This window comes from Chlorocebus sabaeus, chromosome 10 (assembly GCF_047675955.1).
Source record: "Chlorocebus sabaeus isolate Y175 chromosome 10, mChlSab1.0.hap1, whole genome shotgun sequence".
Classification (NCBI taxonomy): Eukaryota; Metazoa; Chordata; class Mammalia; order Primates; family Cercopithecidae; genus Chlorocebus; species Chlorocebus sabaeus.
This window is the reverse complement of record NC_132913.1, coordinates 55,520,020-55,547,549: the sequence shown is the minus strand read 5'-3', so window position 1 is coordinate 55,547,549 and position 27,530 is coordinate 55,520,020. Positions and strand designations below refer to the sequence as shown.

The window sequence follows — 27,530 nt, the reverse complement described above, 5'->3', positions numbered from 1 at the left end:
AAGTTCAAGACCATCCTGGGCAACATAGCAAAACCCTACTTCTCCAAAATTAAATAAAAATTAGCTGGGCATGGTGGCGCACACCTGTAATTCTAGGTACTTGGGAGGCTGAGGAAGGTGGATTGCTTGTGCCCAGGAGCTAGAGGCTGCGGTGAGCCATGATCATGCCACTGCACTCCAGCTTGGGTGACAGAGCAAGACTTTGTCTCTAGAAAAACTGTTGAGCTGGGCACAGTGGCTCACGCCTGTAATCCAAGCACTTTGGGAAGCCAAGTTGGGTGGATCACCTGACATCAGGAGTCTGAGACCAACCTGGCCAACATGGTGAAACCCAGTCTTTACTAAACACACAAAATTAGCTGGTGTGGTGGCACATGCCTGTAATCTCAGCTATTCAGGAGGCTGAGGCAGGAGAATCCCTTGAACCCTGGAGGCAGAGGTTGCAGTGGGCCGAGATCGTGCCATTGCACTCCAGCCTGGGTGACAAGAGTAAGACTCTGTCTCAAAGAAATACAACACAAAACCCTGTCTCTACTAAAAACACAAAAATTAGCTGGGCGTGGTGGCAGACGCCTGTAGTCGCAGCTACTGAGGAAGCTGAGGCAAGAGAATTGCTTGAACCAGGGAGGCGGAGGTTGCAGTGAGCCAAAGACTGTGCCACTGTATTCCAGCATGGGTGATAAGAGCAAGACTCTGTTTCAAAAAACAAAACAAAACAAAACATCGAAGGCAAGATTTGAATCCAGCACTTTCTTTCTTCAAGACATTGGCCACTTCACTACACATCCTGTCTTAGATGTTCAAAGGGTTTATGAATAAATAATGGAACTCTATGGAAGCTCTTTGTAATACAAATAACCACTGCAATAATCTGTTTATAAAATGAAAATGTGATATACTTACTTCACCTAAAGCACGGTTTGCCCTCCAGGGGACATTTGGCAACGTCTGGAGGCACTGTTGATAGTCACGATGTCAGCAGCAGTGGTGCTACTGGCATCTAGTGCGTAGAGGCCAGCGTGCCTTCATCTGCTATGACTGGTATAACAAAATACCTTAGAGTGGGTAGCTGACAAACAACAGAAATTCATTTTTACAGTTCTGGAGGCTGAAAGTCCAAGATCAAGGTGCCAGCAAATTAGATATTTACTGAGGACTTGCACTGTACTTCATTGCTAGTGTCTCTAGCTGCATCCTCATTCGGTGGAAGGAGTCATCAAGCTCCTTCCAGTCTCATTGATAAGGGCACTACTAATCTAACTCAGGAGGGCTCTGTCCTCATGACCCCATCTCCTGCTAAAGGCTTTTAATACTATTACACTGCTGATTAAGTGTCAACATATGAATTTTGGGAGGACAGAAACATTCAGACCACACCACAGGAAAACAGACCTCTACAACGAAGGGAACTATCTGGCACAAAACAGCACTGAGATTGAGAAACCCTGACACATCATGAGGCAGTTGGATACATTTTAAAAACATTTAGACCCTTATTTTTCCTTTCTATTTTTAACATCGCTCGCTGAATGTACTCTTTATGCATTGAAATAAACCTTGTTTATATTTTAAAGGCACCCGCCTCCATCCCCACATTTCAACTTAAATTTAGTAATGGATTTTCCGGGAAAAGTGCATATCAGTTGAACACTTTTACAAAACATATATTTCTAAGTTTTAAGTACCATTTTACCCAACTGTTTACAGAAATATTAACTCTAATGCTTTTGTATAATTTTAAAATATTATTCATATTCTGTTCTTCGTTTATAAAAATGATGCCAAAGAGCAATGCCAGGGGATGTTCTTCTCTAAACTGATTGACTATAGAAGTGATGGATCTGCACTGAGTCATCCACTCAAGCAAGTCTTCATCCTGGTAGCCCTTTGGAAAGCAGTTGACTAGAGACCGACATGTAGTCTGTGACTGTGGAACAGTTGCTTTTTCTGGGAGACTGACTGATCTGTGTTTGATTCAATTCTGTGATACTGATCTCGAGAGCATCATGTTTTCCTACTAAGTCCCAAGAACATTCCTGGCCTTCATAATCCCACCTCATGGTTTGAAAGTCAAAAATAGAAATTCATATGACAAAATGGAAGTCACATTCATTTGATCATTTTTCTTTTCCTTTAAAAACAGTCCTTAAAAGTTCTTTGGGGTAGGGTGGAGGCAGCACTTGAAGAGGTCAGCAGCCATGGCTTGGTATAAAGAGCTCCCCTGTTCCTCAGAGGCCTGGAATTTGTTTATGAAGCGCTCTGTTTCTTGACAGACATGACAAGACACAGTTTTTGAACTCCTCTGCATCGAAGAGTGTACACTTACTTCAGCATGAACTTCTGCTTCCAGACCAGAGCGAGGTAGCTGCTTTACTCCAACTTTCGTAATGCTCCAAGAGATTAAGTGCCCTCATCTTCAGTGGACATCAAAGTTTTGATTAGACAACTAACTTTTCTAATAAATTTCTGGGCTTCTTCTGAATAATCTTTCAAAAATTTTAGGGAGATTTCTGTACATACACTCGGGAGACAAAATCATGATTTCCCTGGAGTTTTTATTACATCCTCATTATTCTTACCTATTTCTTCAGTAGTCCTGGCAATGAGCACCAGACAAGATCATCTTGGCCAAACGACCAATGCTATTGGTTTACTGCCCCGTTTCAGTTGGAGACAAGAATGGTGGATCCTCGTCACCTCCACGGAGGGAACACAGAGAACATTCACTGTTAAAATATGATACCTATAATCAGGAAAACCTATGGTTTTACCATAGCAGTTTTACAGATGAGGTTATTTTTGGGGTGTTGAAAAAGCAGCAATTAAAAGTTCCAACACAGTTTATTCATGCCTCAATAAATTATTTCCCTACCAAGTATACTCTAAAGAAACACCTAATGTCTGGCCTCAGTGTCCTCACGGGCTAATGTGGCAATTATTAAGCGTGTAGAATTTGAGCAAACTTTCTAAACCTCTCCTGCATGTCTTACTCTAATTCCACAGCCCCTTAAATCGCCTCCCTGGGATCCAAGCGGCTTGGAAAAAATGAAGAAAGTCTGAACAGCCAGGGACCTAAGGAATCAAGTTTCATTTACTAAGAAAAACTAGAAGGACTGCGATTAGATTAGGCAAGGTGGGAAAGGGATACTGGCAGGTAAAGCGCCAGAAAGTTACAACTTGGGTTATTTTCTAACCGGCGTCTTGCAAAGGGACACCGTGTAGGTATCCCGCTCGCTAACTTGTAAATGAACTTCACGTTCTCTTTGGTGGCAGGAGAATTCTGAATGTGAGAACCTGGCGGCCGTTCAACGACCCCGCCCTCGGGGTCCCCAGGGGGCGTCCTCTGGCGAGCCTGATTGTCTGGGGCGAAGGCACAGGGCTAGCAGCGAGGGAGGAGGAGAACCAGGGCCGCCGGCCCCGAAAACACACACAAAGCGGCCTGACTCTCCTTTGGTGGGAACTTCCCCGGCCGCCAGCGGAGCGGGAACGGGAGGGGGCGGCGGGGCGGCGGTTCCCTTCGCCGAGGCGGAGAACAGCGCGCGCTAGGCTCGGGGCGCGCGGCGAGCGCAGCGGCCGCCGCCTCCTCCCTTCCCCGCCTCCGCCGGCGCTGCCTCCTCCCTCCGCGCGGCTCGGCCTCTCTTACTCCCTCCCCTCCTGGCTGGCTTCGGCGGCGGCGGACGGGGAGGGCGTGCGCCGGCCGAGAGGTGTCGGCGGCGAGGCAAAGGAAGTTTCAAGTGGAAGGTCGTCCACCCGCCGGCGCGTCCTCCTGCTCTCCTCCGCAGCATCATGGCGGAGCCGAGCGGCTCGCCCGTGCACGTCCAGCTTCCCCAGCAGGCGGCCCCGGTGACAGCAGCGGCGGCGGCCCCAGCGGCCGCGACAGCAGCGCCGGCCCCGGCAGCTCCCGCGGCCCCGGCCCCGGCCCCGGCCCCGGCCCCGGCCCCAGCCCCAGCCCCGGCGGCACAGGCTGTCGGCTGGCCCATCTGCAGGGACGCGTACGAGCTGCAGGAGGTTATCGGTCAGTGCTGCGGGCGCGGCGGGGCCGGCACAGGCCGGGCGCCGAGGCCGGGCGGGAGGCGCGGCCGCGGGCGGAGGGGAGGCGCGGGATGCTGGGCTCGTCTGTATGCACGCCCTGGAGGCAGAGCGGCCAGCTTCAGGCCTACCGGCTTCAACAGTTTTTTTATTTTTTAAATGTATTTGTTCGTTCTCTGAGCGCTGGTGCTGCAGGAGGCGGCGCGGCGGATGTGACTCGCACTGCAGACGAGCCGCATGCTGCAAACTTTTATCTCCCGGATCGCCGGGGCGGTGGAGCGGGGGACCCGGCGGCGCCGCCGCATCTCCCTCCCCCCGCGTGCCGGGGCCGCAGCCCGTGGCCCATGGCCACGCGGACAGGCAGCCACGGGTGGGGTGGGGTTGCGGGGACGCCGCCCTGGACTTCCAGTGCCCCGGGGGCCGCGTCCTGGGGGACTCTGCGGGCGCAGCCGCTCCTCTGCCTCACGTCGTTACCCTCTCGCCGTGGGTAACGGGGCCACGTAGAAGCCGCGGAGGCCCCAGTGCTTTCTCGAGGCCGGGGAGGATGCTGGCCTCTCTCCCTGACAGCCGCCACTCCACGCCCGCCTTGCAGCCCGGCTCTCTGGGCCACTCGAAGCGCCCGGGTACCCGCCTCCCTCCGTGCCAGGGTGCGCCGCCTGCCGCCCAGTCCGGCCCCCCGGGAAAAGCGGGTGCCCTGGCCTCCTGCCCTGCACCGGGCCGATGCTTCCCTCTGGTCCAGGCCGAGCTACAAAAGTGAAACCCGAGGCTGCCGGTGATCTGCTCCCTGCCTTTCGATGCCTTCTGGCCGGCTCACAAATACCACCTTATCTTACATTTTTAAATACCTGGCAGAGTCGCAGGGCTCGGCGTTACTTTTTCTTGGGCCAAGCACATGAAGGGCCAGGAGATTTGTTTTGTCCCTTCACCTATTGGATCATCCAGTTTGAGAGTCTTGTCACTTAGGGAAGCCTCCAGGTAAAGTGGGCCCTCAGCGTCTAACCTTACTGACGCAGGCATGGGATGTTGCCTTCCCAGAATCTTGGTATGTAAGTACAGCGATGAAAAAGGAGTTCAGGATATTTATCTTAAGTATTTTTTCTAACTTTCACTTAAAAAAATTCGTCACCTCCCTTTAAAACAAAACAGCTACAAAAATTTCATTAGGTGTTTAAATGAGCCTTTATCACCTGCTGTTGTGGAATAAAACATAGCATAGATGGAAATATATATATCAGTATATGGGTAGAAATACGTGAGAAAATGTTGGGCAGGTCAGTAACCTAGGATATATACAAGCTTCAGATAACCTATAATAGGCATCTGTAGACAAAATTCTTTGAAAACCCAGATCTTCCATAATTTTTGACCAAAGACTCTCATGGGGTGAGTCTTCATGTCACTGCCTGAAATAAATAGCTTCAGGGGCTTCTCAAAGCCTGGAATATTCCATGGAAACCTCTTTAACCTGGCATATAAGCCCTGTACCCTCAACCTGCCTGCCTCTTCCCATTGTCTCCTCTCACTGATTGCTTCCTGAATACACCGCTGTCTTCCGCACATCTGGTCTTCCATTCTTTGCTGCCTTGCAGAGGCTCTTCCCTTCTGTGAGTGCCCATCTTTGTGTACTAAATCTCACTCTGCTTCCAAGGTGAGTGTGAATATTCTTTGAGAGGCCCTCTGCTTTCAAGGCAAAATGCTGTGGTTTCTTCTGCCCCTCTTTTTACAGACTTTATAGCATGTAACCTCATAGTTGTTATTTGTGCAACAAGATCTGAAGGCCTGCTATGTCCCAGTTGCTAGCAATATAGAAATTAACAAAAGATCCCTGCCCTAAGTTGTTAGGAGACATAGGGAAAGGATCCTATAGGATGTGATGAGTAAGTGCTGGGAGAGCCCAAAGGAGGGAGTGACTGCCAGGAGAGAGAAGGAAGCAGAGTATTTCTTAGTAGAGGTCATATTTGAGCTAGGTTTTAGGTCTGAGTTTGTAAGGTGCTTAATTATTTCCACTGTTACCTTCAGTAACCAGCTGTGAACTTTGTTTCTCATAGGAAGAGGTGGGGCATAAAAGTTGAATAATGGTATCTGCCACATAATTTTCCATAGAGTTCACAGGATTGGTAGAACTTATAATCAATTTATATACCTACTTGGTTAATTATTAGGGTTAAAATACAGACGTTGCCTTTTGAAAATAGTATTTTTTTGGTGAACTAATAAAATCTGAGTTTAAGTTGAGTGGGATTAATGGCAGAACTTCTTTCAGTTTGCAGTCCCAGCGGTGTTAATTATGGTGGTCAATTTAGTGGAAAAAAAGAAATTTTTTTTTTTTGTTGTTCTCAAACTCCTCTCAAACAGAGTTTGAGAACAAAAACACCTGCTTATTCTACCCTGACTTTTGCACATTTGCATTGTGGGAAGGGCTTTTCTATGAAAAATATGAAGTTTATCTCATATTTTCCCAACTAAAAGAGAAAGAGATGGCCTGTGTGGGGGCCCTGTTATTGAAAAATCAAATTGCTGGAATAGGTTTTTCGCAAGGGCTTCATGTTTATAGGGAATTACAAACCTGTTTCCATTTAGGGTTTAATGCTAGTTGAGCGATTAAGACTGAACTTGTGGTTAAGCACTTTTGCTTAAACATTACATGCAGAAGTTAGCAGTTCAAACACTGAACCAGTTTCAACATGAATGCCAGTTGACAGCCTTTGCTTCCACCCGCCATACGGCAGGTGTCATATGATATGACTCCAGCAGTGTGAACCATGACCAGCAGCAGGAGGCTCAGATGCGCCTGAGCAGAAAGCCAAAGGAGGCACCGTGTTTTAACTTTCCAGCACGGCACGGGCACGGAGGACTTTTTCTTTATTTCCTTCTGGGCAGAGTTTGGGGCCCCCAGGATTAGGAGAGAATAAGTTTCCTAAAATCCAAACAAAGCACGTTCAGTTGTTTGACTTCTGTTTTAGAAAAATAAACACAGGATTTTGCAAGCCTAAAAATAAAGTTTTCTCTTTATTGTATTGTTGTTCTTGTGTTTTAAAAGGTCGGTGGAGAAACTGTAATGCTCTTAGGAGTATTCTGGTTCAGAAGTTTATTCATGACCTGGAAATGATGTAAAATCGATTGGAGGGAGTTTTGTATTTACAGAGGGGTTAAAAATGTTGGAAATTATTAAATTCCTTCTTCTAGCCATTGATATCCTTGTCTTAGTAGATTTCAAATATTTCTGTCTTTTTGGAGGCTTTCCGATCTGTTTATACTCTTCAGCCTTGTTAATCTTTGTTCCGTACCTCTCTAAAGAAGGAATTTGGGGGTGAGTTGAGCCCCCAAAGGTAGGTACCCCTACCTTTAGAAGTATAAGGGGCACTTAAAGCTATGCCAGTTGAAAACTTAGTTTATTTGTTGGTGGTATTAATAATATTACCTAGATCTGCTAAACAGGGAATGAAAGTGAATCATATAAGTGTTTACTTGGCCGTGTGTAATGGAATGGAGCTTCTCATTCAAAGAGTTGTAGTCACTGAAGTACCAGTTTCTGTATTTGAATCAGATGATTCCAGCAGTGTTGTTATCTTTGCTGAATTTCTTCTGAGAAACACTAGACTCCTGCTTCAACGTATATGTTTGATTTTCTTAGGTTTTTTTTTTTTTTTTTTTTTTTTTTTTTTGCAGGATGCACCTTTCTTTATGTAGTTTTATACTAGATTTCTCAGTATTGCTTCACTTTTGTCCTGGGTGGTCATTTAGAATGACCTAAAAGTAACAAATTGCCATCTTAGTCAACACGAAGAGTTTGAGTTCTAGAATCCTGGACGTGGTTTGACAGAGGGTTCCTTTGAATGCTTTATTTCTCTCCTATGAGGCTTTGTTTATCCATTGAGGTGTGTTTTCCTCAGGTCCAGGTAATAGTGCATATGGCCAGGTCTTTAAGCCTCTCGTAAAATGAGATTGTAAATAGCCTCGGGCATTCCCACTTCGCTCTGTGCTCTCAGAGTTTCTGTGGATTTAAATGGTTTGGGGATTAGAACTGGTTTTTATAGATATCCTAGAGGCAGTCTGAGGACAGTGGTAACTTCGCTGGCACTGGGGTAAGGGAACCGGAGCACTGAGTGTGTGTTCTGATCTCCCAGACCTTTACACTAGGCTGCCTTGGTGCTGCAGTGCGTTCTTTGACCTTGGTTAGTTTGTTGTTGTTTTTAAAATACTAAATGATGCCTGAGATGCTTTGTCTCAAAGAAGACAGGGCTTTGATCTTAATTTCATTTCACTTATTTTTTATAAGTAGAAAAATGTATATAGAAATGTTCTTTTGTATTTTTTATTATTTTTTTTGATACAGGGTCTCACTCTGTCACCCAGGGTAGAGTGCAGTGGTGCAATCATACCTCACTGTAGCCTGGAACTCTTGGACTCAAGTGATCTTCCCACGTGAGCCTCATGAGTAGCTGGCACTACAGATGCAAACCATCATGCCTGCCTATTTTTTTTTTAAAGTGTTGGGGGTCTCACTATGTTGCCCAAGCTGGTCTTGAACTCCTGAGCTAAGCGATACTCCTGCCGTGGCTTCCCAATGTGTTGGGATTACAAGTGTGTGCCTGGCCTCTTTATATATATAATTTTTCTTTCCTTTTTTTTTTGGTAAGACAGAGCCTTGCTCTGTTGCCTGGGCTGGACTGCAGTGGCACCATCTCAGCTTACTGCAACCTCCGCCTCCTAGGTTCAAACAGTTGTCCTGCCTCAGCCTCCCAAGTAGCTAGTATTACAGGCCCGGCTAATTTTTGTATTTTTTGTTAGAAACGGGGTTTCACCATGTTGGCCAGGCTGGTCACGAAGTCTTGGCCTCAAGTAACCCGCGTGCCTCAGCCTCCCAAATTGCTAGGATTATAGGTGTGAGTCACTGTGCCCGGCCTCTTTTGTATTGTTTTTATTGTGGTAAAATATACACAACAAAAATTGTACCATTTTAACCATTCTTAAAGTGTGCAATTCAGTAGAGTTAATTATATTTACAAGATAAATACTCTTTTAAATGTGCTGTCATGGGGCTGGGTGGAGATCTCAAGGTAAAAAGAAACTATGGTAAAGTGACTGCAATCCTTTATATATGCATTTGATTTTTAACTAATGATATTATGAATTCTTCCCTGACTTTTATGGTTTATTGTATATTACGTTTACTGACGGTGTTTGAAAATAAGTTGCAGCGGTGCCAGCCCTGGAGTCTGACAGCCTGGTCTGTTTCATGTCCTGCAATGGCAGTCACTGACGCTGCGACCTTGAGCAAATGACTTAGATGTGCCTGCACTCAGTTTCCTCATTGGTAACATAGAGATGATAAAAATAGGGTTGTGAGGAATGAGAGAATGTAAAGCACTGAGAATCGTGCCTGGCACACAGCATGCTTTCAATTAGTCTTAGCCATAACTTCTATAGACTTCATTTGCTAATCAGATGCAAGTTATCAGGAGAGAACACAGTCCTATCTTTGGCAAGATTCTGGAGTGGCTTGAAGAGTTTCTCTGCTATGCTTCTAGCAGGGAGGAAGTAGGAAGGAGAGGTTGTTCCCTAGTCCCACTCTTCTGCTGGGCTGCTGGAAGGGGCTTATAAGGGGAGAGGCCCCTGGGGATCTGGCTTCTCCTTGCACCTCCACTGCTGTGGGAGGAAACTGAAGAGACCTGTGGAGCTCCTGGCGATTTGGACAGCTCAGGGGTTTAGGTGCCAAATGGCCCTCTGACAAGTGATGAGAGCATCCTGCGGGAAGGTTGCTGAAGAGGAGCAGCCCATTATGAGAGGGCTCCGAGAACAACCTGCTAAGACTGCACTTTCCTCCACCTCTGAGTTTGCCTGGAGGCTGCCATGCTGGCAGGAAATGCTGCTGACTAAAAGAAACGCTCCCTGTGTGTCCCAGCCAGTGTGAGGACAGAGGCCTTCATTTTCAGGTAAAGTCATCACCATTGCTTCCCTGTCTCCTTCTTTCCCTCTCTGCTTTTCCCTCAGTTTATAAATATTCTCAAGCCTGTCTCTTATCTTTAAATGACAAAAGAGAACAAAACAAAAACACTCTCCCTGTTTCTTTCTCCTCTGGCTACTCCCTTATCTCATTTCTTCCTTTCACTGCTAAACTGTTTCAAGGAACCTCCCATTCCCTCTCTGCCCACTGCAGTCTGGCTTCTGCCCTTTCCCTGAGAAACCCAAGTTACTCTCTCTGAAATCACTGTGACTCTTCTGTGGGTAGAGCCAGTGGACACTGCAGTCCTTCTCTCTGCTCTCTGCAGGGTTAGGTGCCATCTTTCATTCTCCTTTTGGAAAGGCATTTGCTTGAGCTTCCATGCCATGCCTTCCTTCTGGACTTCCTGTACTCCGCTGCCTGCCTCGGATGCAGGATCCACATCTCTATCTGTTTGAGGCTTCAACTACCACCTCAAATGCCGAGGATCTTCCTGACTATAGACCAGGGTTTGGACTACCTTTTGAATGTCTTCGTTTGAATGTTTCACAGCGACTTCATGCAGTTAAACTCATTGTCTCTCCACCCTTGCCTCAGTCCTAATCTGGTTCCTTCTATATTCATCTTCTTGAGAGGCTGGCCATCCTGTACTTTCCTGTCTTCGTCCATCTCTCACATCTGTTTGGTCACCCAGTCCTAAATACTCCACCTCCTTGAAATCTTCTTTGGTTTGACTCTGACTCTTCATGTCGGCCACCACTGGTTTAGTTCAGGCCCTTATCGATTCTTATTTGGATGATTGTAATAATTTCCTAATCAGGTTCCTTTTTTCCATTCTTGTTTCTGGCTGTAGTGTGCATTGCTACCAGAATGATACTGCTATATCAAAATTCTTTATCACGTTTCTCCCAGGCTGAAACGCCTTTAGTAACTCTCCCATCATCCTCAAGACTAATTTGAAGCGCAGTGCTTAAGGTCTTTTGGGAATTGTCTCTTGCCTCCCTTTTCAGCCACATCTTGTCATTTCCAGTCTCAGGACAGACTCTCCAGCCAATGGGAATGTTTTGCAGTTGCTGAAATGCCTCTTCTAGGCAAGATTTCCCTCTGCTTGGAACACCATTCCAAGACCCTTATTCCAAGATCCTTCCTTCCATTTTCATCTATGTAGCAAAGAGCTCTGTCTCTTCTTTTAAATATTGCCCTTATTGAAGTATAATATGCATGTGGAAAAGTATACATATGAAAAATGTATATCTTGGTGCATGTTTATGAATCGAACACACCATGTAACCAGCACCCTGACTGGGCCTCCCTTCTCATACCTTGAACAGGTGGTTTCTTGTCACACAAATAATCTCTGCCTCTAGAGCCCCCCTCCCCACTTGCCCTTCAGGCTCTGTTGGGTCTTTCGCTCCCTGGCAGTTCTCATACTGTCTGCAAATTGTTTCTTCCTTGCCAGCCTGGCTGTAGACTGTTAAGTCTTCTTTGAGGACAGGGTCTCTCATCTCCATACCCCGCATGTCATAATAGATATTTAATAAATGTTTTCTGGATGAAGGTCTGAGTTTTGGGGATAAATACTCCCTCCCCACCTTGTGGAAGAGGAACGTTGCCTGACATCTAAAAATTTGCCTCGCTGGATCCTGAGGATTTGATCTTGCCTGTGGTTAATGATGGTGCTTATTTAGTTGTGTTTGGGCCAATCAGCTTAAAGGACTCTGTAGAAATTAGCTCATTAATCCTCATAGATGAAGAGTAAGCACTTTGAGTGCATCCACCTGCATGTGTTGTGGAGGTGGGCATGCAGAGGCCTGGCTCTCCTGAGGTCATAGGACTGAGAGGTGGCCTTTCTGGCTGGATGAAAGGACCCAGAGCTCCCTGCCACAGTTCTGGCATCCGTAGACATTGTAGGGTGGAGTGGGGAAGTCCCGCTCTGCCCTTCAAAAGCTCTAGAGCTTTCTTTTCTTGAGTATACCAGTGATCTCTGTCTCTTGCTGTTCATGTATTTATATATAACACTCACCTTGAAGTTCTGTGGAATGTCTTCCTGTGTAGGAATCAGGACTGCTGGAGACCATCAGGGATATAGGTGAAACACAGGAGCAGAATTGCAGAACAAGTGGCTTTCAAAGGTTGTTATGATGGCAGGAGTTCTATTTTTATAAATTATAAGGGACTGACAGGATAGGGTGGGTGTGGTACCTGCTAAGACCATAGAACCAGGCCATTCTTTTTAAGTCAAAACCGATCTAATAGATATTATAATTCCTTTACAGTGTACTTTTTGGGAAAATTTTTTTTCCTATTTAAATATAATTCCCCATGTAATCGTGTGAAGTCATACATTCTCCTCTAGGATAGTTTTGTTTAGATTATACCAAAACAGCTCTTAGTCGAAGTGATTCAAGTGTTTCTCTTTTCCCTATCTGCCATTAATTGGCCAAGTTTTTGATACTAGACAAGAATTCAATATATTAATTAAAAAGGCATTTCAGACTTGGCTTAACTGAAAAGCAGAAGAGAAATAAAAATCCTTTAGAGAATGGATTGGCAGTACTTTATTTCTAGAGTTGATTTAGATAAATACTTTGGAATCTGTTGTGAGTAAATGATATATTTCAAATTTCTTCTCACTTGCCAAACAGTCATTTGAGAATAAACTCTGGCTTAGCTTTAAGAAACTTCTTGGACATTGAGGATTGAGATGAATTGACCTTTTAAACTGATTGTGTATTTCGATATATGGGAAAACATTTTAAGATAGAAATGGTGGAGACCTCTACCTATTATCCCTGATTTTATTTTGAAACCTCTTCCAGGTAAGTGGCATTTAGTATAATTCTCAGAAGCCTAGTATTGGGGGTGCTCGTGCAATTCTTCCCTTAGGTAAAAATACACATTTTATTGACATTTATGGGTTTAGGTTTCTAACCTTTAGTTACCACTGGAGCTATTTGTCAGAAAAACTAGATGGAAAGTAGAGGTGGATGACCTCTATGATAGATCTTCATTCAGGGAGTATTTTGGAAGCCAGTGACCTGTGATAGTTGTGAGACTTCTCATAATCATTCTGTGGATTAATTCTTAGAAGAATCAATGATTTTGTTTTGAACTGGTTGCATCAATTTGAACCATAGTTTGTACTAAGGGTATTCCAACTGCTTATTTCCTACTCTGTTTAGTCTGGGGATTGAAAAAGAGTTATATTTTGGGGGGTTGGTGCCTATTGACCTATCCTGTGTAGCTTAGATTTTAATTTGAATCATCTGGTTCTGTTTCTTTCTCTCTGGCAATGTCACTATCTCTCTTTGTTTAATTATGGGGTGACTCAAGAAAGCAGAGGAAGAGGAGCAGCAGATGGGGGTTCCTGGGGAAAGAATGGCAGGTCATTGCTGGCTTTTATAAGTAAGTTCCTAGGTGAGAAGTGGCACAAGAATATAGAGAGAATTAGGGAATTTAATTTTAGAAGAGACCAAAGGAAAAAAAAATCCATCCCAGCTGCTTTGTCTTGTAACTGAAAACTCTCTAATGGCCAAAGTTGAAGAAACTTGCCTATGGCCACAAAGTCCTTAGGATCCCAGACTCATGATTCTGCCCTAATTCAATATTTTCTTCCACTTATATCACATTGTTTCCTTGTTGGTGTAAAGACAGATGTTAGAAATGTTATTGACTTGGGCCAGCTGCGGTGGCTCATGCCTGTAGTCCTAGCACTTCGGGAGGCCAAGACAGGCAGATCACAAGGTCAGGAGTTCAAGACCAGCCTGGCCAATATGGTGAAACTCCGTCTCTACTAAAAATACAAAATCATTAGCTGGGTGTGGTGGCACATGCCTGTAATCCCAGCTACTTGGGAGGCTGAAACAGAAGAATTGCCTGAACCTGGTAGGCGGAGGTTGCAGTGAGCCGAGATCGCGCCACTACACTCCAACCTGGGCAACGACAGAGCGAGACTCCGTCTCAAAAAAAAAAAAAAAAAAAAAAAGATTATTGACTCAATAAATTTTAAACTATTAAAACTTTTTTTTTTTTTTTGGTAGAGATGGAATCTTACTATGTTGCCCAGACTGTTCTCAAACTCCTGACCTCAAGTGATTCTCCTGCCTTGGCCTCCCCAAAGTGCTGGGACTACAGGCATGAGCCACTGCACCTGGCCTATGACTCAATTTTAATAGAGTAAAAATATATCTGAGAACATATTTATCATGTAGGAATCAGTAAAAATCTATGCCTTCTTAGGGGCATTAAAATGATTTTTATTTACCTATATTTATTCATCAGGGCATGTTTATTTAACATGTAACCAGGTTATATGTAAACATACAGTGTCTTCATTTCAGCCATCACCTTTTGCCTGGCCTATTACAGTAGATTGTATTTTTAATCTTGGGTGATCATCTGTCAGTGAGGTGGAGGTGGGTGTGTGTTGTAAGGTAAGGCTGAGGAGCAGGAAGTTGAGGGTTGACAAAAAGTACATGAAATAGACATACTGCATGACGGATCATTAGTTGGAGGGAGGTGGTCCCTTAGGCGGGGCTGGTATTTTGTAACAGAGCAGCAGCAGTGTTCCCAGAAGAAAGGGGCTAGCACCACACTGTCCAGCTTGGTAGCCACTAACCACATGTGGCTATTTACATTGAAATTAATTAAGTAAAATTAAAGAAATAGGATATAGTCCTTTGGTTGCACTAGCCACATTTCAAGTGCTCACTAATGAACTGTGGCTACGACTGCCTTTTTGGATAGTGCAGATACAGACTGTTTCCCTCCTCACAGAAAGTTGTATGGGATGGTGCTGAATGGTAATTTCTTGGAAGTGTTCAAAGACTGGCCAAATACTACTATAATGGCTGTAAGTAGTATGAGGCCACCTTTTTATAACATGCAAAGGTATTGCCACTGACTTAGTACAAAAAGGAGACATGCATCACCTGATTTTTAAAAAATCTTTTGTTTTCACTCTGCCTATTTGCAAGCTAGTCAATTCATCTTTTCAGAGGAAGAGTATTCTTGTGTGTGGTGAAACAGATACCCCTGTTGACTCAGGAGGATAGTTTTGAAGTATAAGTTTTTATCTTACTGACTTACATCATTTTGGAAATGTTCTTGTGATGGCTAAACACAGATTCTGTCCAAATGAAACCCAATACTTTCAGAAATATCTAAATGTTACATTTCTTTTAAAAGATCATTTTAGAGTCTTTGGGTTGGATATCGTAGTCAGAAATCACTTCGGTTTGTCTTATGTTATGAAGAAGGGACTGATTATATAGGTTTAAAAAATGAAATTACAGAGAAATTCTGAAATTAACCCTAATTAGGAAAAATAATACCAAAATTAATTTTAGTCACTTAAACGGTGCATTTGAATCGTAGTCCCTTCTTTTCCTTTGAGTTAGAAACATTTTGGTATTTGAGTGATTCAAGGATTAATAGTTTATCCTTACAAAGCAAGTAAAACATCATTTAAGCCAGTACCTTAATAGAAATTCAAACTCAGCAAGCACTATTTGGGTAGGGTACCTGCTCTTTTGGGAGAAGGAATTAATGACTGAGGGGTGGGAAAAAAATCTGTATAAGGGGATTAAGTGGGTTTAATTTTGGGCAATTCAGGAACAGTGTGTGCTTTCTCACATTTAGTGTCCCTTGAGTGACCGGAGCTGTAGCGGAGAATGTTTTACTATGTAATCCCTTTAAAATTTTTCCTTGTGTATGCCCTTTCAAGTTTCTGAAGTCTTAAACCCAGTGCCTGACCTTAAACACGAGTTGTTGTGGAAACATTTTTAATATGGCACCTTTCCTGGGTAGTCGGGGGTGGCTGAAATAGGACTAGGGAAAGTGTTTCTGTGTAGTTTCAAATTGTGATCATTAGGATGAACTTAAGAATAGTAATATTTTTGGCATAAGTCAAGATCGGGGCTAGAGTGTTTGTCTTTAATAAAGTAAATACCCACCAGTTGTTTAACAAGTGACGATCTCTGATCTCTAGGGCCAGGAGGTGCTGAGCCTCTCAGTTCATCTGTAGCCATTTTTCTGATTGTCTTCATAAATGCTACAAGACTTTCTGAAGGCTATAATTTCATATCCTGTTCTTTTTTCTTTTTTCTTTTTTCTTTTTTTTGAGACGGAGTCTTACTCTGTTGCCTGGGCTGGAGTGCAGTGGCACGATCTCGGCTCACTGCAACCTCCGCCTCCCGGCTTCAAGCGATTCTCCTGCCTTAACCTCCCGAGTAGCTGGGATTATAGGCACCTGCAACTACGTCTAGCTAATATTTTTTTGTACTTTTAGTAGAGACAGGGTTTCACCATGTTGGACAGGCTGGTCTGAAACTCTTGACCTCGTGATTTGCCCACCTCAGCCTCCCAAAGTGCTGGGACTACAGGCGTGAGCCACTGCACCTGGCCTTCATGTCCTGTTCTTTAAAGCCCATTGGAAATAGATAATATAGGCAGCTTTGTAACTTATATTTTTGCTTAAACAGCCTTTATGGAAAAGGGGGATAGTTGAAGTTCCAGTGACTAGGACAGGTAAAACTTACAGTTGGATGCTCGTTTTGTTCATCTATCATGTTAAAAAATGAAATTATTTTTAGCCATATGTAGTTGTTTAAAACTAAATATTTCCTTGTCTTTTGGAGCTACCTGGAAGAAAGGGAGTGACAAAAATAGGAAAGATGATCTTTATGAGGTATGACTGACTTTAAATTAATCATATCAGAATTGTTATATACAGAAAGTGTTCTTTCCTTCAGGGGGATGTGTGGGAGGGTGTCCATTTTTACTTTATAGCTACATTTTTTTAAATGAAAACTTAGATCTTTTGCCACAAGCTGGCTGATGTTGCCATCGGAAGACTGGGTGAAAAATGTGATGGCGAGTGTGTGATTTGTGACTCCTGTGTGTGTCCCTGCACTCTGATGATGTGATGAGTGTAACTGTGGATCTTACCAGGCGCACCGTGTGATCCGTGGAGGTCTTGGAGTCTCTGGTGCCTATTATTGTAAGGAGTGCACCATCCAGGAGATGGCTGCCCAAAGATTGTCAATTTGAGGAGCTCTAAGATCTCTTCTATGAACGCAAAAAATAGGACTTCAAGAAGAGGTGATTGGTGGGTGGCCCCTTCCTCCCCCCACATCAAGCTGCTACAGCTGCCAGAAAAGATGCCTACTACTACCAGCAGAAAGGGAGCGGAGCCCAGAGCATCACCAGGAGTGTCTGCTAGTGTACTGGCACTTTGCCACCCCCTCCTCTCCCTTCACCTAGACACATGGTAGGGATGGAAAAGGATTCTTCACAGAGCACTCTGGCACACTGTATTGGAGAAAAATTGATAGATTAGTTAATGGTTTTTCTTGAATTCGAGAAGCAAAGATCTGTTCTCCATATTGATATGTTCTCCCTCAACCAAGATCTTCTAAAAAGAAATAATATTTTAGTCTTTGCTTGAGGAGTTGACTGTGAAGCTACGCCCAGTGAAAAGTATGTTCTTGCAGCAGCTCTGGTGGCAGCTGTCCTTGAGGAACCTTTGGTGTGTGGTGGGAAGCTATCAGAATAAGAAATGTAGCCATTTACTCTTTTAACACTTGTGCTGGTGTCATGTTATTTTCCTTCTGAGAAATGGAAAATCCTTTCTGTTGTTGTTATTTTGATAAAGGTGGTGTTTATTTTCTGGTAAACAACAACAACAACACAACAAAATTAGCCATTTCTATCAGTCCTCCTATGAAGAAATGAGACTAATTTTCTAAGGTAACATTAATTTGCTTTTAAAATACTTCCAAAAATGTTTTAAGCAGTGGTATTTGTATTGGAATAAGTATGTAACCTTACAGAATGACTCTTTAGCATGACAGTGCTGTTAGTTGTTTACTGTCAGTTTTGTTTACTATTATTTGTAATAAATTCTGGATCACTATTTCACAGAAGTGATAAGACTAGGACTTGGTTGGAGATTACAGTGAGCTGTTGGCACAGAGGTAGGGATTGCAAAAGTAAAAGCTGATGGTGGCTGAGAGGAGTTTGGTAGGGTGGTGGATTGGATTCTACAGTCAGGTCTGCGAAGCCAGGGAGAAAATGGATGGACTCATTCCGAGGCAAAGACTAGTACACAGCAGCAAGAGACCTCAAGAGACCTCAAGAGACCTCAGACCTGAGCAGGTCTGAGAAAGGGGGAGAATAAAAGCTTGGGGGCATTTCCAAGTTTACAATTTGCAGGACTTGACAAGGGGTCAAGGCAAGGAAATTGGCAGGGAGAGTGTAATTTTTCCAAGGATGATTCAGCAGCAGCCTCTTGTCGAGGTAGGTAAACCTCTTTTGAAGTTTTGCCATCAAGGGTGCCTCTGACAGACTGAAAGGCTCGGTTCTCTCATCATGGGATTCTGAAATTCACTGTATCAGCTATCTATAGCTGTATAACAAACCACCCCAAAACTTAGTGGCTTAAAGTAAGGACCATTTTACTTGCTTATAATACAAGTTAGCAATTTGGGTTTGGCTGGGCTGGGCAATTCTTCAGTTTGGGGTCAGACCCATGGTCAGCTTGGCTGGGGCTCTGTTTTCAAATGGTCTCACTTGTGTGTGGGGTGGTTGGTGGTGGCTGTTGACTGGCCCTCACTTTTCACTGATTTCTCATCCTGAAAGAAACTTGCCTGAACTTTGTTTCTTGACTGCAGCAGTGTTCTAAGAGAGTGAGAATGGAAGCTGCAAGGACTCTTGAGGCCTAGTCTTGGAAAGTCACACAATGCCACTCTGCCACATTCTGTGGGTTAAAGCACATCACAAGGCCAGCTCAAATTCAAAGGGAAAGGAAATAGATTTTTCTACTTTTTGGGAGGAGTGGTAAAATCACATGGCAGAGGGATGTGTATACAAGGATGGTAGGAATTCTTATTGCCATTTTGCAGATTCCTTGCCACAGCAGCTTAATTTAGCGCAAGGAAGATGAATATACAATGTTTGTCATTCATCTAACTTTTGTTTTTCACATGTGTTAGGGGAAATTATTACCCAACAACCTTGTCTATACTCTCATTGTTATAGTGCCATGGTTTATAGGTTTCATGGACTATAGGTTTCATTGCTGTATGAACTAAGCATCAGAGTGATTTTTGCTATGGAAGTGACTTCGGGAGTGTGTCGCTTGCTAAACAATCTAAAAATGTTGATTCCAATGTGATATTTGAAGGGTGAGGGAGGGTGTGTGTGTGTAATGCTGATCCTTTTTTAGCCTTGAGGTGTTTTATTCCAGACTGAGTTTCTTAAAACTCAACACCACATTAAAAATATAGATTGTTTGCATGCATATGTATTTGTTTCTCCTGCCACCTACAAGTCATGAGCTAGATTTGTCACAGCCGGAAAAATAACACATTGTCTGTGTATCACTCAATGTAAAGGTAGATTGTTGCTTAGATAATTAAGGAACTTTCTTTACTTTGAAGTCAGTCCAGCAATATTTTATTCCATGTTTCACAGTTTTTCAAGAAGAATTGCTGTCCTATTAGGATAGAAATATTAGAAGCTTAATAACAGTTATTGACAGAATTACAGAGTTTGCTCCTTTTCATTTTTTTTTTTTTTTTTTTAGTTTAGAAATAATGGAAGGGAGATGTACTGTTTACCTTTTATTTATTTATTTTTTGAGTTGGAGTCTTGCTCTGTCGCCCAGGCTGGAATGCAGTGGTGTGATCTCAGCTCACTGCAACCTCCGCCTCCTGGGTTCAAGCAATTCTCCTGCCTCAGCCTGTGGAGTAGCTGGGATTATAAGGCGCCTGCCACTACGCCTAGCTAATTTTTGTATTTTTAGTAGACACGGGGTTTCACCATTTTGGCCAGGCTGGTGTCTTGGCCAGGCTGGTCTCAAACTCCTGACCTCGTGATCCACCCACCTTGGCCTCCCAAAGTGTTGGTTTGCAGGTGTGAGCCACCGCGCCTGGCCTATTTTACCTTTTATTAAGTTGTAAAGTCTTTCTGGTAAAAGCCCTTATCATAAAATGTTATACGCTTTTAGATGTGGGAAGAGGGCTAAGTGTTATCTTTATAAAGTTAGAGATTTAAAGGCTTAGTGACCTGTTTATTACATTGGAAGACAGGTCTGGACGTGGAATTAGAATTGTAGCGTGTCCTTCCTGTGGCTGACCTGGGTTCCTTTCTCATGTAAGGAAGAAGCACTGAGAAAAAGATGGTATCTGGATCTCTGAGGTTATTAAAAATTCCAAGCTTATTAAATTAAATTAAATTAATTAATTTATTTATTTGAGATGGAGTTTCGCTCTTGTCCAGGCTGGAGTGCAATGGCGCGATCTTGGCTCACTGCAACTTCTGCCTCCTGGTTCAAGCGATTCTCCTGCCTCAGCCTCCCAAGTAGCTGAGACTACAGGCATGTGTCACCACACTAGGCTAATTTTGTATTTTTAATAGAGATGGGGTTTCACCATGTTGGTCAGGCTGGTCTCAAACCCCTGACCTCAGGTGATCTATTCACCTCAGCCTCCCAAAGTACTGGGATTACAGGTGTGAGCCGCTGAGCCTGGCCCTATTTTAAACTTCTCAAATATTATACAAACAATAATATATGGTCATTGTAGAAAATTTATATAACACTGATAAGTGAAAAGCAGGAAAAGTAACCTCATCACCCAAGGCTAGATACTGTTTGAATTTTGATGTAGGAGTATATATTTACTTAGCATAGGACTTTAAAAAAAAAAAGCGTAAATTGATGTTTTTGGAAATGTCTACTTTTTTTGTATTCCCAGTACTTTCACATTTAATTTGTCAGAGCAAGTAAAATAAACTAGTCTTAGATTAATACTTGCTTGGCAAAAGTGATTTTGTTTCTTTAGATTTTGGCATACACTGATAGGCAAGCATGCCTTATGATTACTGCAAAGTGTATAAGTGTATTTTTTCTCATACTTAAATGTTTTCAGAATCACAGAATATATCTAATACAATCTAATCTTAATGTCTGTGTTATAATTTAGATTTTTTAGGAGTATCTATTATACTTTGCCTTTTGTCTTCCAGATACTATTGGATCACCTTATTCTGATATTTGGCACGTCGATTGGTAGAAAAATTGTTTTGGCCAGGCGCGGTGGCTCACACCTGTAATCCCAGCAGTTTGGGAGGCCAAGGCAGGCAGATCACGAGGTCAGGAGATTGAGACCATCCTGGCTAACACGGTGAAACCCCATCTCTACTAAAAATACAAAAAATTAGCCAGACATGGTGGCAGGCAACTGTGGTCACAGCTACTCAGGAGGCTGAGGCAGGAGAATGGTGTGAACCCGGGAGGCGGAGCTTGCAGTGAGCCAAGATCGCGCCACTGCACTCCAGTCTGGGCGACACAGCAGACTGTTTTAGTTTTTTTTTTTTTTTTTTTTTTTTTTTTAGTTTAGAAATAATAGAAGGAAGGGAGATGTACTGTTACATCATCTCAAAAAAAAAAATTGTTTTACAAAAAGTTCTGCCACAGAGAAGTTAAGAGTCAGTAACTTTCTTACTGTTTGTGGATATGTTTGAACAGAGTAGTGACTTTTGGATTTCATAGTGACTTCGTATCAAACCTAGAGCTGGCAGTGTGAGGATTTTCTAGATGAGTTAAATATGTGGTATCTTTTTGTAGAACTAGCTAAATGATTTCATACGGGTGTGGGAGAAATGAATAGGAATTTAATTTGATGATATGAATGTTGAATTTTGTGGTCTTCTAAATTTTAATGATTTTATAGTATTTAGAACAAAAGGACAAAATAGCTTTTGGCATGACTAGTCTTTATTTAAAAAGTTTTTTAAGTTATAAATGTGTAATATTTGTGAATGAAGTAGATGAAAATAGCTCCCAACTTTCATTGCCCAGAGATGGGCTGTATAGCCAGTTTAGTGTGTATCCTTGCAGATGTTTTTCTATGTATACATCTATATAAAGATTTTTCCAAAATGTAATAATTTTACATGTAATGTGGAAACTATACATAATGTTCTGCAACCTGTAAATTTTACTTCTTCAAAGTAATATATATATTACTTGGGTATTTTACTTCTGTATATTTTCTGTAAATATTTTTAGTAAAGTGTATACATTATAAATATTCACAGCTATCATTCCAGGCCATTTCTCATAGATCCACCTCCTTTAAAAATACCTATTCTGGATCCATTTCTGTTGTATGAGTACAGCTTAATTTACTTAACTAATTCCTTTCTTGATGAACTTATTGATTATTTCCAAGTTTTTATTATTTCTGTGGGATAGATGTCCAGAATTTCAGATGGCTAGGGCCAGTGGTATTGCATTTATACTTTTGATAGATACTGTGAAAATTTCTTCCAGTTGTACTAATTAAATGCTAGCTTAGTTGCTCCCATTACTGACCTTAAAGGTAACAGGGAGTTAGAGTGAGAAGGTATCTTGTCTTATTCCCGATTTGACCCAGACCTAAAATATCTAAGGTTAGGAGAAAATGGTGGGTGGGGTGGGATGGTTGGGTAATTGTGAATTGGAAAAGAAAAAAATTATCGCCTCAGTTTAGGGAACGAAAGTTGCATCACTTATGGTCTAAAAAATGAGGTGTGATGAAGTTTATTCATATGAGCAAATTTATGGAAAATATTTTTGAATTGATGAGAAGTCTGGATCATAGAATATAACAAAATTGGTTAATCTACCCTTTAGGTTATAAGGGACAGGGACTCACTAAAATAACCCAAATAATGAGGCATTCTTTATAAAGATAGATGTGGGAATAGGGGGACAGGAATCTCATCCCTAATCCTGGGTTTTCTAGCATCCCTGGAAAAGTTGAGGATCTCGGTCTTGGGAATTGCAGTGAAATGTCTATGTATGGACTGGGAAGTGGATAAGGCCTCAGCAGCAGGAAATTTTGGGTCCTCACTATTCTGGATCCTCTAACCTTAGTGTAACCAGCCAGTCAGCGTGTGTTTGCTTTGTTCATGCCTACCTGCTTCTCTGGCTGTTTTTACTTGGCTTTCTTATCTACTCTCTGTGCATGTCTTCTCTGTCATGTCGTTTCTACTTAGTCAGAATTTTGGCTCATTCATAGCTCCCTCTCTCTTCTTTCCCTGTTAGCCACAACTGTGGCTGCTAATTGTTGGATTCTGTCTTTATTTCCCAATCTTAACCCCAAAGATTGAGAATCTAGTTTTTAGCGAGTCCCTTCATAGAACTCCTGACTGCCCTAAACTCAGGCACCCTCTTTGGATAAGGGTGTAGCCTGAAGTTCCTGTCTGGGAAGGAATCACAAGTGTGGCAGGCACCACTAGTGAGTGTTTTATGTAATGTTACTCTTAGGTAAGTAACTGGTCACCTAAGATGACACTTGACTTTAAAAGGAAAGAAAGAGACAGAGACGACATATCACCCCAATCAGCAAAATGTAATCCTGATCTAATGTACTTTCTTTGTTAAAATATATACTTACAATGTGTTTAAAGAGCAGTTTATTATTTTGAGTCAATAAATAACTTTCTTCCCTAGGAAGAACCTCCCTTTTTCCTTATGGATTGTAAATCGGGAAATCTTATGCCCAGTTTCAGTTGTAAATTGTCTTAAATTCTGAAATAATGATACCTGAATCCTGAGATATGGTCTGTTCTTGCCTTTTCTGCTGGATTTTGAGTACTATGAAGTAGCTCATCCTGTTTATGTAATGGTGAAAAAATTCTGAAAAATATACTTGGAACCTCATACTCTTTGAGGAACTAATTTTCCTATGTCAATAGTTTTATCAGCAGTATCTTCTCCATGGATATGGAGAAGAGAATCTGATCCTCCCAAATTTTATGATGTATTTGGTGATCCAGTGTTTCAGAGATGAAAGTTTGTTAATATCCTCTGGAAGATTTCTCACGGTTGCTTTGTTTTCCTCTTGAGAGTCACTATTAAGTATCCCTTTTTCCCTTGTTCTCTTCCTCCTGAACCTGTTCTGCTTCACTTTCAAAATGATGGCTAGAGGGTTGGATGTGTCAGTGATCATGAACTGCTGAGTCCTAAACTTTGGTGTCTGTGTCCCTCAGAACCTCAAAGGGCAGTTTCCCTGTGACTTTTTAAAATGAAAACGATGTTCACAAAGTGCTTTCTTAGTTTGGTTTCAGATCACTTGAAATGCAATCTGATTTGAGAGGCAGTGTTTAAGCTCCTGTTTACCAAAAGGCGGTTTTGATTATCATTTTGCAGGAATTGTTGCTGGGTAAAAGACAAATGAACAACATATTTGGAAGAGATGACCAAATGGTCTGATTTCGTGTTGGCAAGTTTCTTCTGGTGGTCTTGAATCTGCATTTTAATCTCCTTAAAAATGCCTTTTTAGTACATATGCAAAATTAAACATTATTATTTTATTAAAAACTATGGAGTGCTCCTTATTATTTAGGAGAAAAATCTTTTAAATCCTTTTTGGTAAGGACATGTGTAATTTAAGGCTTTCATTTTGACAGCCTGGTTTCAGCTGACAGGCATGTTAATCTCTATTTGATTGCTTTGGTGGAGAGTTGAAAATCACCTAAAGCCTGGCTTAGTGTGCGTTTGTAAATGCGCTTTCTTTTACTTTTCATTTCATGCAATAATGAAGTGAATTTTCCTACTGTTATGTTATTATAGATTTGATGGTTTGTCTGATTACCAGATTTAAATAATCAGTTGAACCGTATTCCCTTTGACTGTGTCCCCTTGTTTATCCTTTTTTTTTTTTTTAATGCTGATAGGTCTTTATCGGCATTATTATCAGCATCATTATCAGTACATATGTATGTATAGAGCCTCTTCATCAGTTATCTTGTAGCATAACAGTGCTCCGAGAGAGCGATTTTTTTAAAGAATTTCCTATTCTTTTATATTTTGGTTTAATTTTCATTATACTCTTTTCTTTCTCCCCTTGTAAGTGCCAAAGTTTATGTGAATATGATTCTATATAGAACATATGACTATTTATAATTTTTTTCTTTGTGTTTACAGAGGCAAAATATATTTTTCTGTGTTTATGTGTGTAAAGTAATACATGACAAAAGAAAAATTATGTGTAATAGAAGTTATTTGAGTCTGGGGGAGAATTTTACTTTATATTTTGAGGTAGAGTAAGCTTTAGAAAAAATATTCAAAGTCAAAATTCTGGGAGGGGTTTTTTCCTCCATACCACGATGACTTTTAAAAGCAATTCAGGTCGACCAGATAATTCTGATACAAACACTTACGGAGCACCTGCTGTGTGCCAAGGACTGGACCAATTACTCAGCATACTTTACGCATGATCCTTTCATCATTCCTGCGAGGGTTGGTGTGATTATCTCATTTTTACAAATCAGGAGGCAGAGACTTGGATGATCACAGTCTGTTGAAGGTCATGTAGCTGGATCTGAACCTAGTCGTGGCTGTTGGCAAAGCCCTCACCATGGTCCTCTTTGCCTCCTCTGCTTTTGCTGTCTGACCTAGGTTTACAATTCTCAAACTTCAGGACAAGAAGTGAATTTCTTTTCTCTTTTTTTTTTTTTTTTTGTGACAGAGTCTCACTCTGTCACCCAGGCTGGAGTGCAGTGGTGCAATCTCGGCTCACTGCAACTTCCGCCTCCTGGGTTCAAGTGATTCTCCTGCCTCAGCCTCCTGATTAGCTGGGATTACAGGTGCACACCACCACACCTGGCTAATTTTTTAGTATCTTTAGTAGAGACGGGGTTTCACCATGTTGGCCAGGCTGGTCTTGAACTCCCGACCTCAAGTGATCTGCCTCCCTCGGCCCCCCAAAGTGTTGAGATTACAGGTGTGAGCCACCACACCTGGCCAAGAAGTGAATTTCTAGAAAAAAGGTCCCTATTTTTAAAGTAGCATCACCTGGCAATTGGAGGCAACTCTAGTCAGACCCTGGTTCAGAACCCAGTGGCATCATTTGCTAGATTTGTGACTGAGATCAGTTACTTAGTGGCCTCATTGTGCTTTGTGGTGTTTCAGGACCAAATCTGGATCATCATATTGGCCTTGCAGAGTTGTTTTAAGGATTAAAGATCATGAATGTGTAATACATAGAAAATGACAATGATGATTATGATAATAGTGGTTAGCACTGAGGAGTTGTTATTACTTGTCAGCTCCTAGGCTAAATGCATTTCACAGTTAGCTCATGTAGTCCATACAACAACCCAATGGACAGGTGTTATTGTCCCTGTTTTACGTGGAAAGTACTCAGTGTGTGAAGGCTCTTGTTATTTATATTTTCCACATCAGTGTACCCTTCCATTGGTATGGCTAATTGAGAATTCACTGACTAGAGAATTCACTGTCATGCAATAAACATTAATTAAGCACCTCCTATAGGATAATTAAGATAGATAAAAGTTCTCTTTTCAAACCTTATATTTTAATGATTACTTTTTACATATTTATCCTCTAACTGGTTTTGTGGTTTAAAAAAGGATTAATCTTATGGTAGCTTAAGCACTTAAACATTTCACATACAGGGAAATCATGAACGGAAATGCTTACATTCCAAACCACTTTTTATGTCTCTTCAAAATAATTAATGCTACTACATTGGTAAAAAGGCTCAGAAGATATGAGGAGATGAGGTATCTTCTAAAAATACCCTCTGCTACTCCTCTCATTCTTTCTTCTATCACACAAAGTACCTACAAATGCAATTGATAAAATAAGTTGCATAAAGCAGCAATCCTCATGGCCTGTCGTCTCTCCCGAGCAATGCTGGGGACATTGGGAGGTTTAGAAAAGTTATTAGCATTAATGCTAAAGTGCTGACAGCTGAAAAGAGCACAGAAGCATTCTGGCAGTGGACTCACAGTTCATTATAGTGGGGAGAGAGATTCCTACACCAAGTGAAAACACCATAGGGTTTCGCTCATGTGCTTCCCACCATTGAAACCAGACTAGAATATTCAGCCAAAACAGCAGACTGTTAGACATTTAAAAGAAGGAAAAACGATGCAAATACACTACTCTGTAAACATGCCTGTCATCTCCTGGCTGGTAGTGCAAGGCGCTGTGTGGGTTAGGAAAGTTCTTCCTTCCATGTTAGAGAAAGCGGATCCATACTTGTTAAATCGTGAAACAGGGTCGAAAGAGTGGAGAGTCTTTTCTTTAGAAAGACCTGAGCAACTGTGAGCTGGCTGAAGGTCAGAATTTGAATCTCCCTGCTTTTTCTTAACTAGATGATGAGTTAATTATCCTCTATCTCTTTATTTGGTCTTTCTTGCGCTCCGGTGAGTGCCGGCATCACTACATCTTGGTGATCCAAAGAAGCAGCGCCCTTTGTGGTCTCACCTTGAGGAACTTGGAAAGTCTGCAGGAGAGAAACAGACAGGGAAATGATTATCCCCTGTGAGGCAGTCCTCTGGTGGAGGTGTGTAACTCATCGTTCCATCTCCAAAGTCCTTCTGTCTTTCATCAATAGCATGTTATATAGCTGTACTGTTGATCCTAAAAGAAGGGATTTCACTTCCAACTTGGAAATTCTAGCCATCCACTCTGTCTTGCAGACTAGTTGTCTTGTTCCAAGATAGACTAGTAGTGAGAGACAGGACTAATGTTTTC

General features: G+C 42.2%; 1 protein-coding gene across 1 annotated transcript in view; it reads left to right on the top strand.

Annotated features, from left to right (window-relative positions):
* The first annotated feature begins 3,642 nt into the window (after positions 1-3,642).
* The window catches only part of STK39 (serine/threonine kinase 39), a 294,181-nt gene continuing 270,293 nt past the window's right edge, over positions 3,643-27,530 (top strand). The window contains exon 1 of the mRNA XM_007965255.3: positions 3,643-4,015. Coding sequence (XP_007963446.2) covers positions 3,787-4,015 — 229 coding nt within the window. The 5' untranslated portion in view covers positions 3,643-3,786. The remainder of the gene's footprint in view (positions 4,016-27,530) is intronic.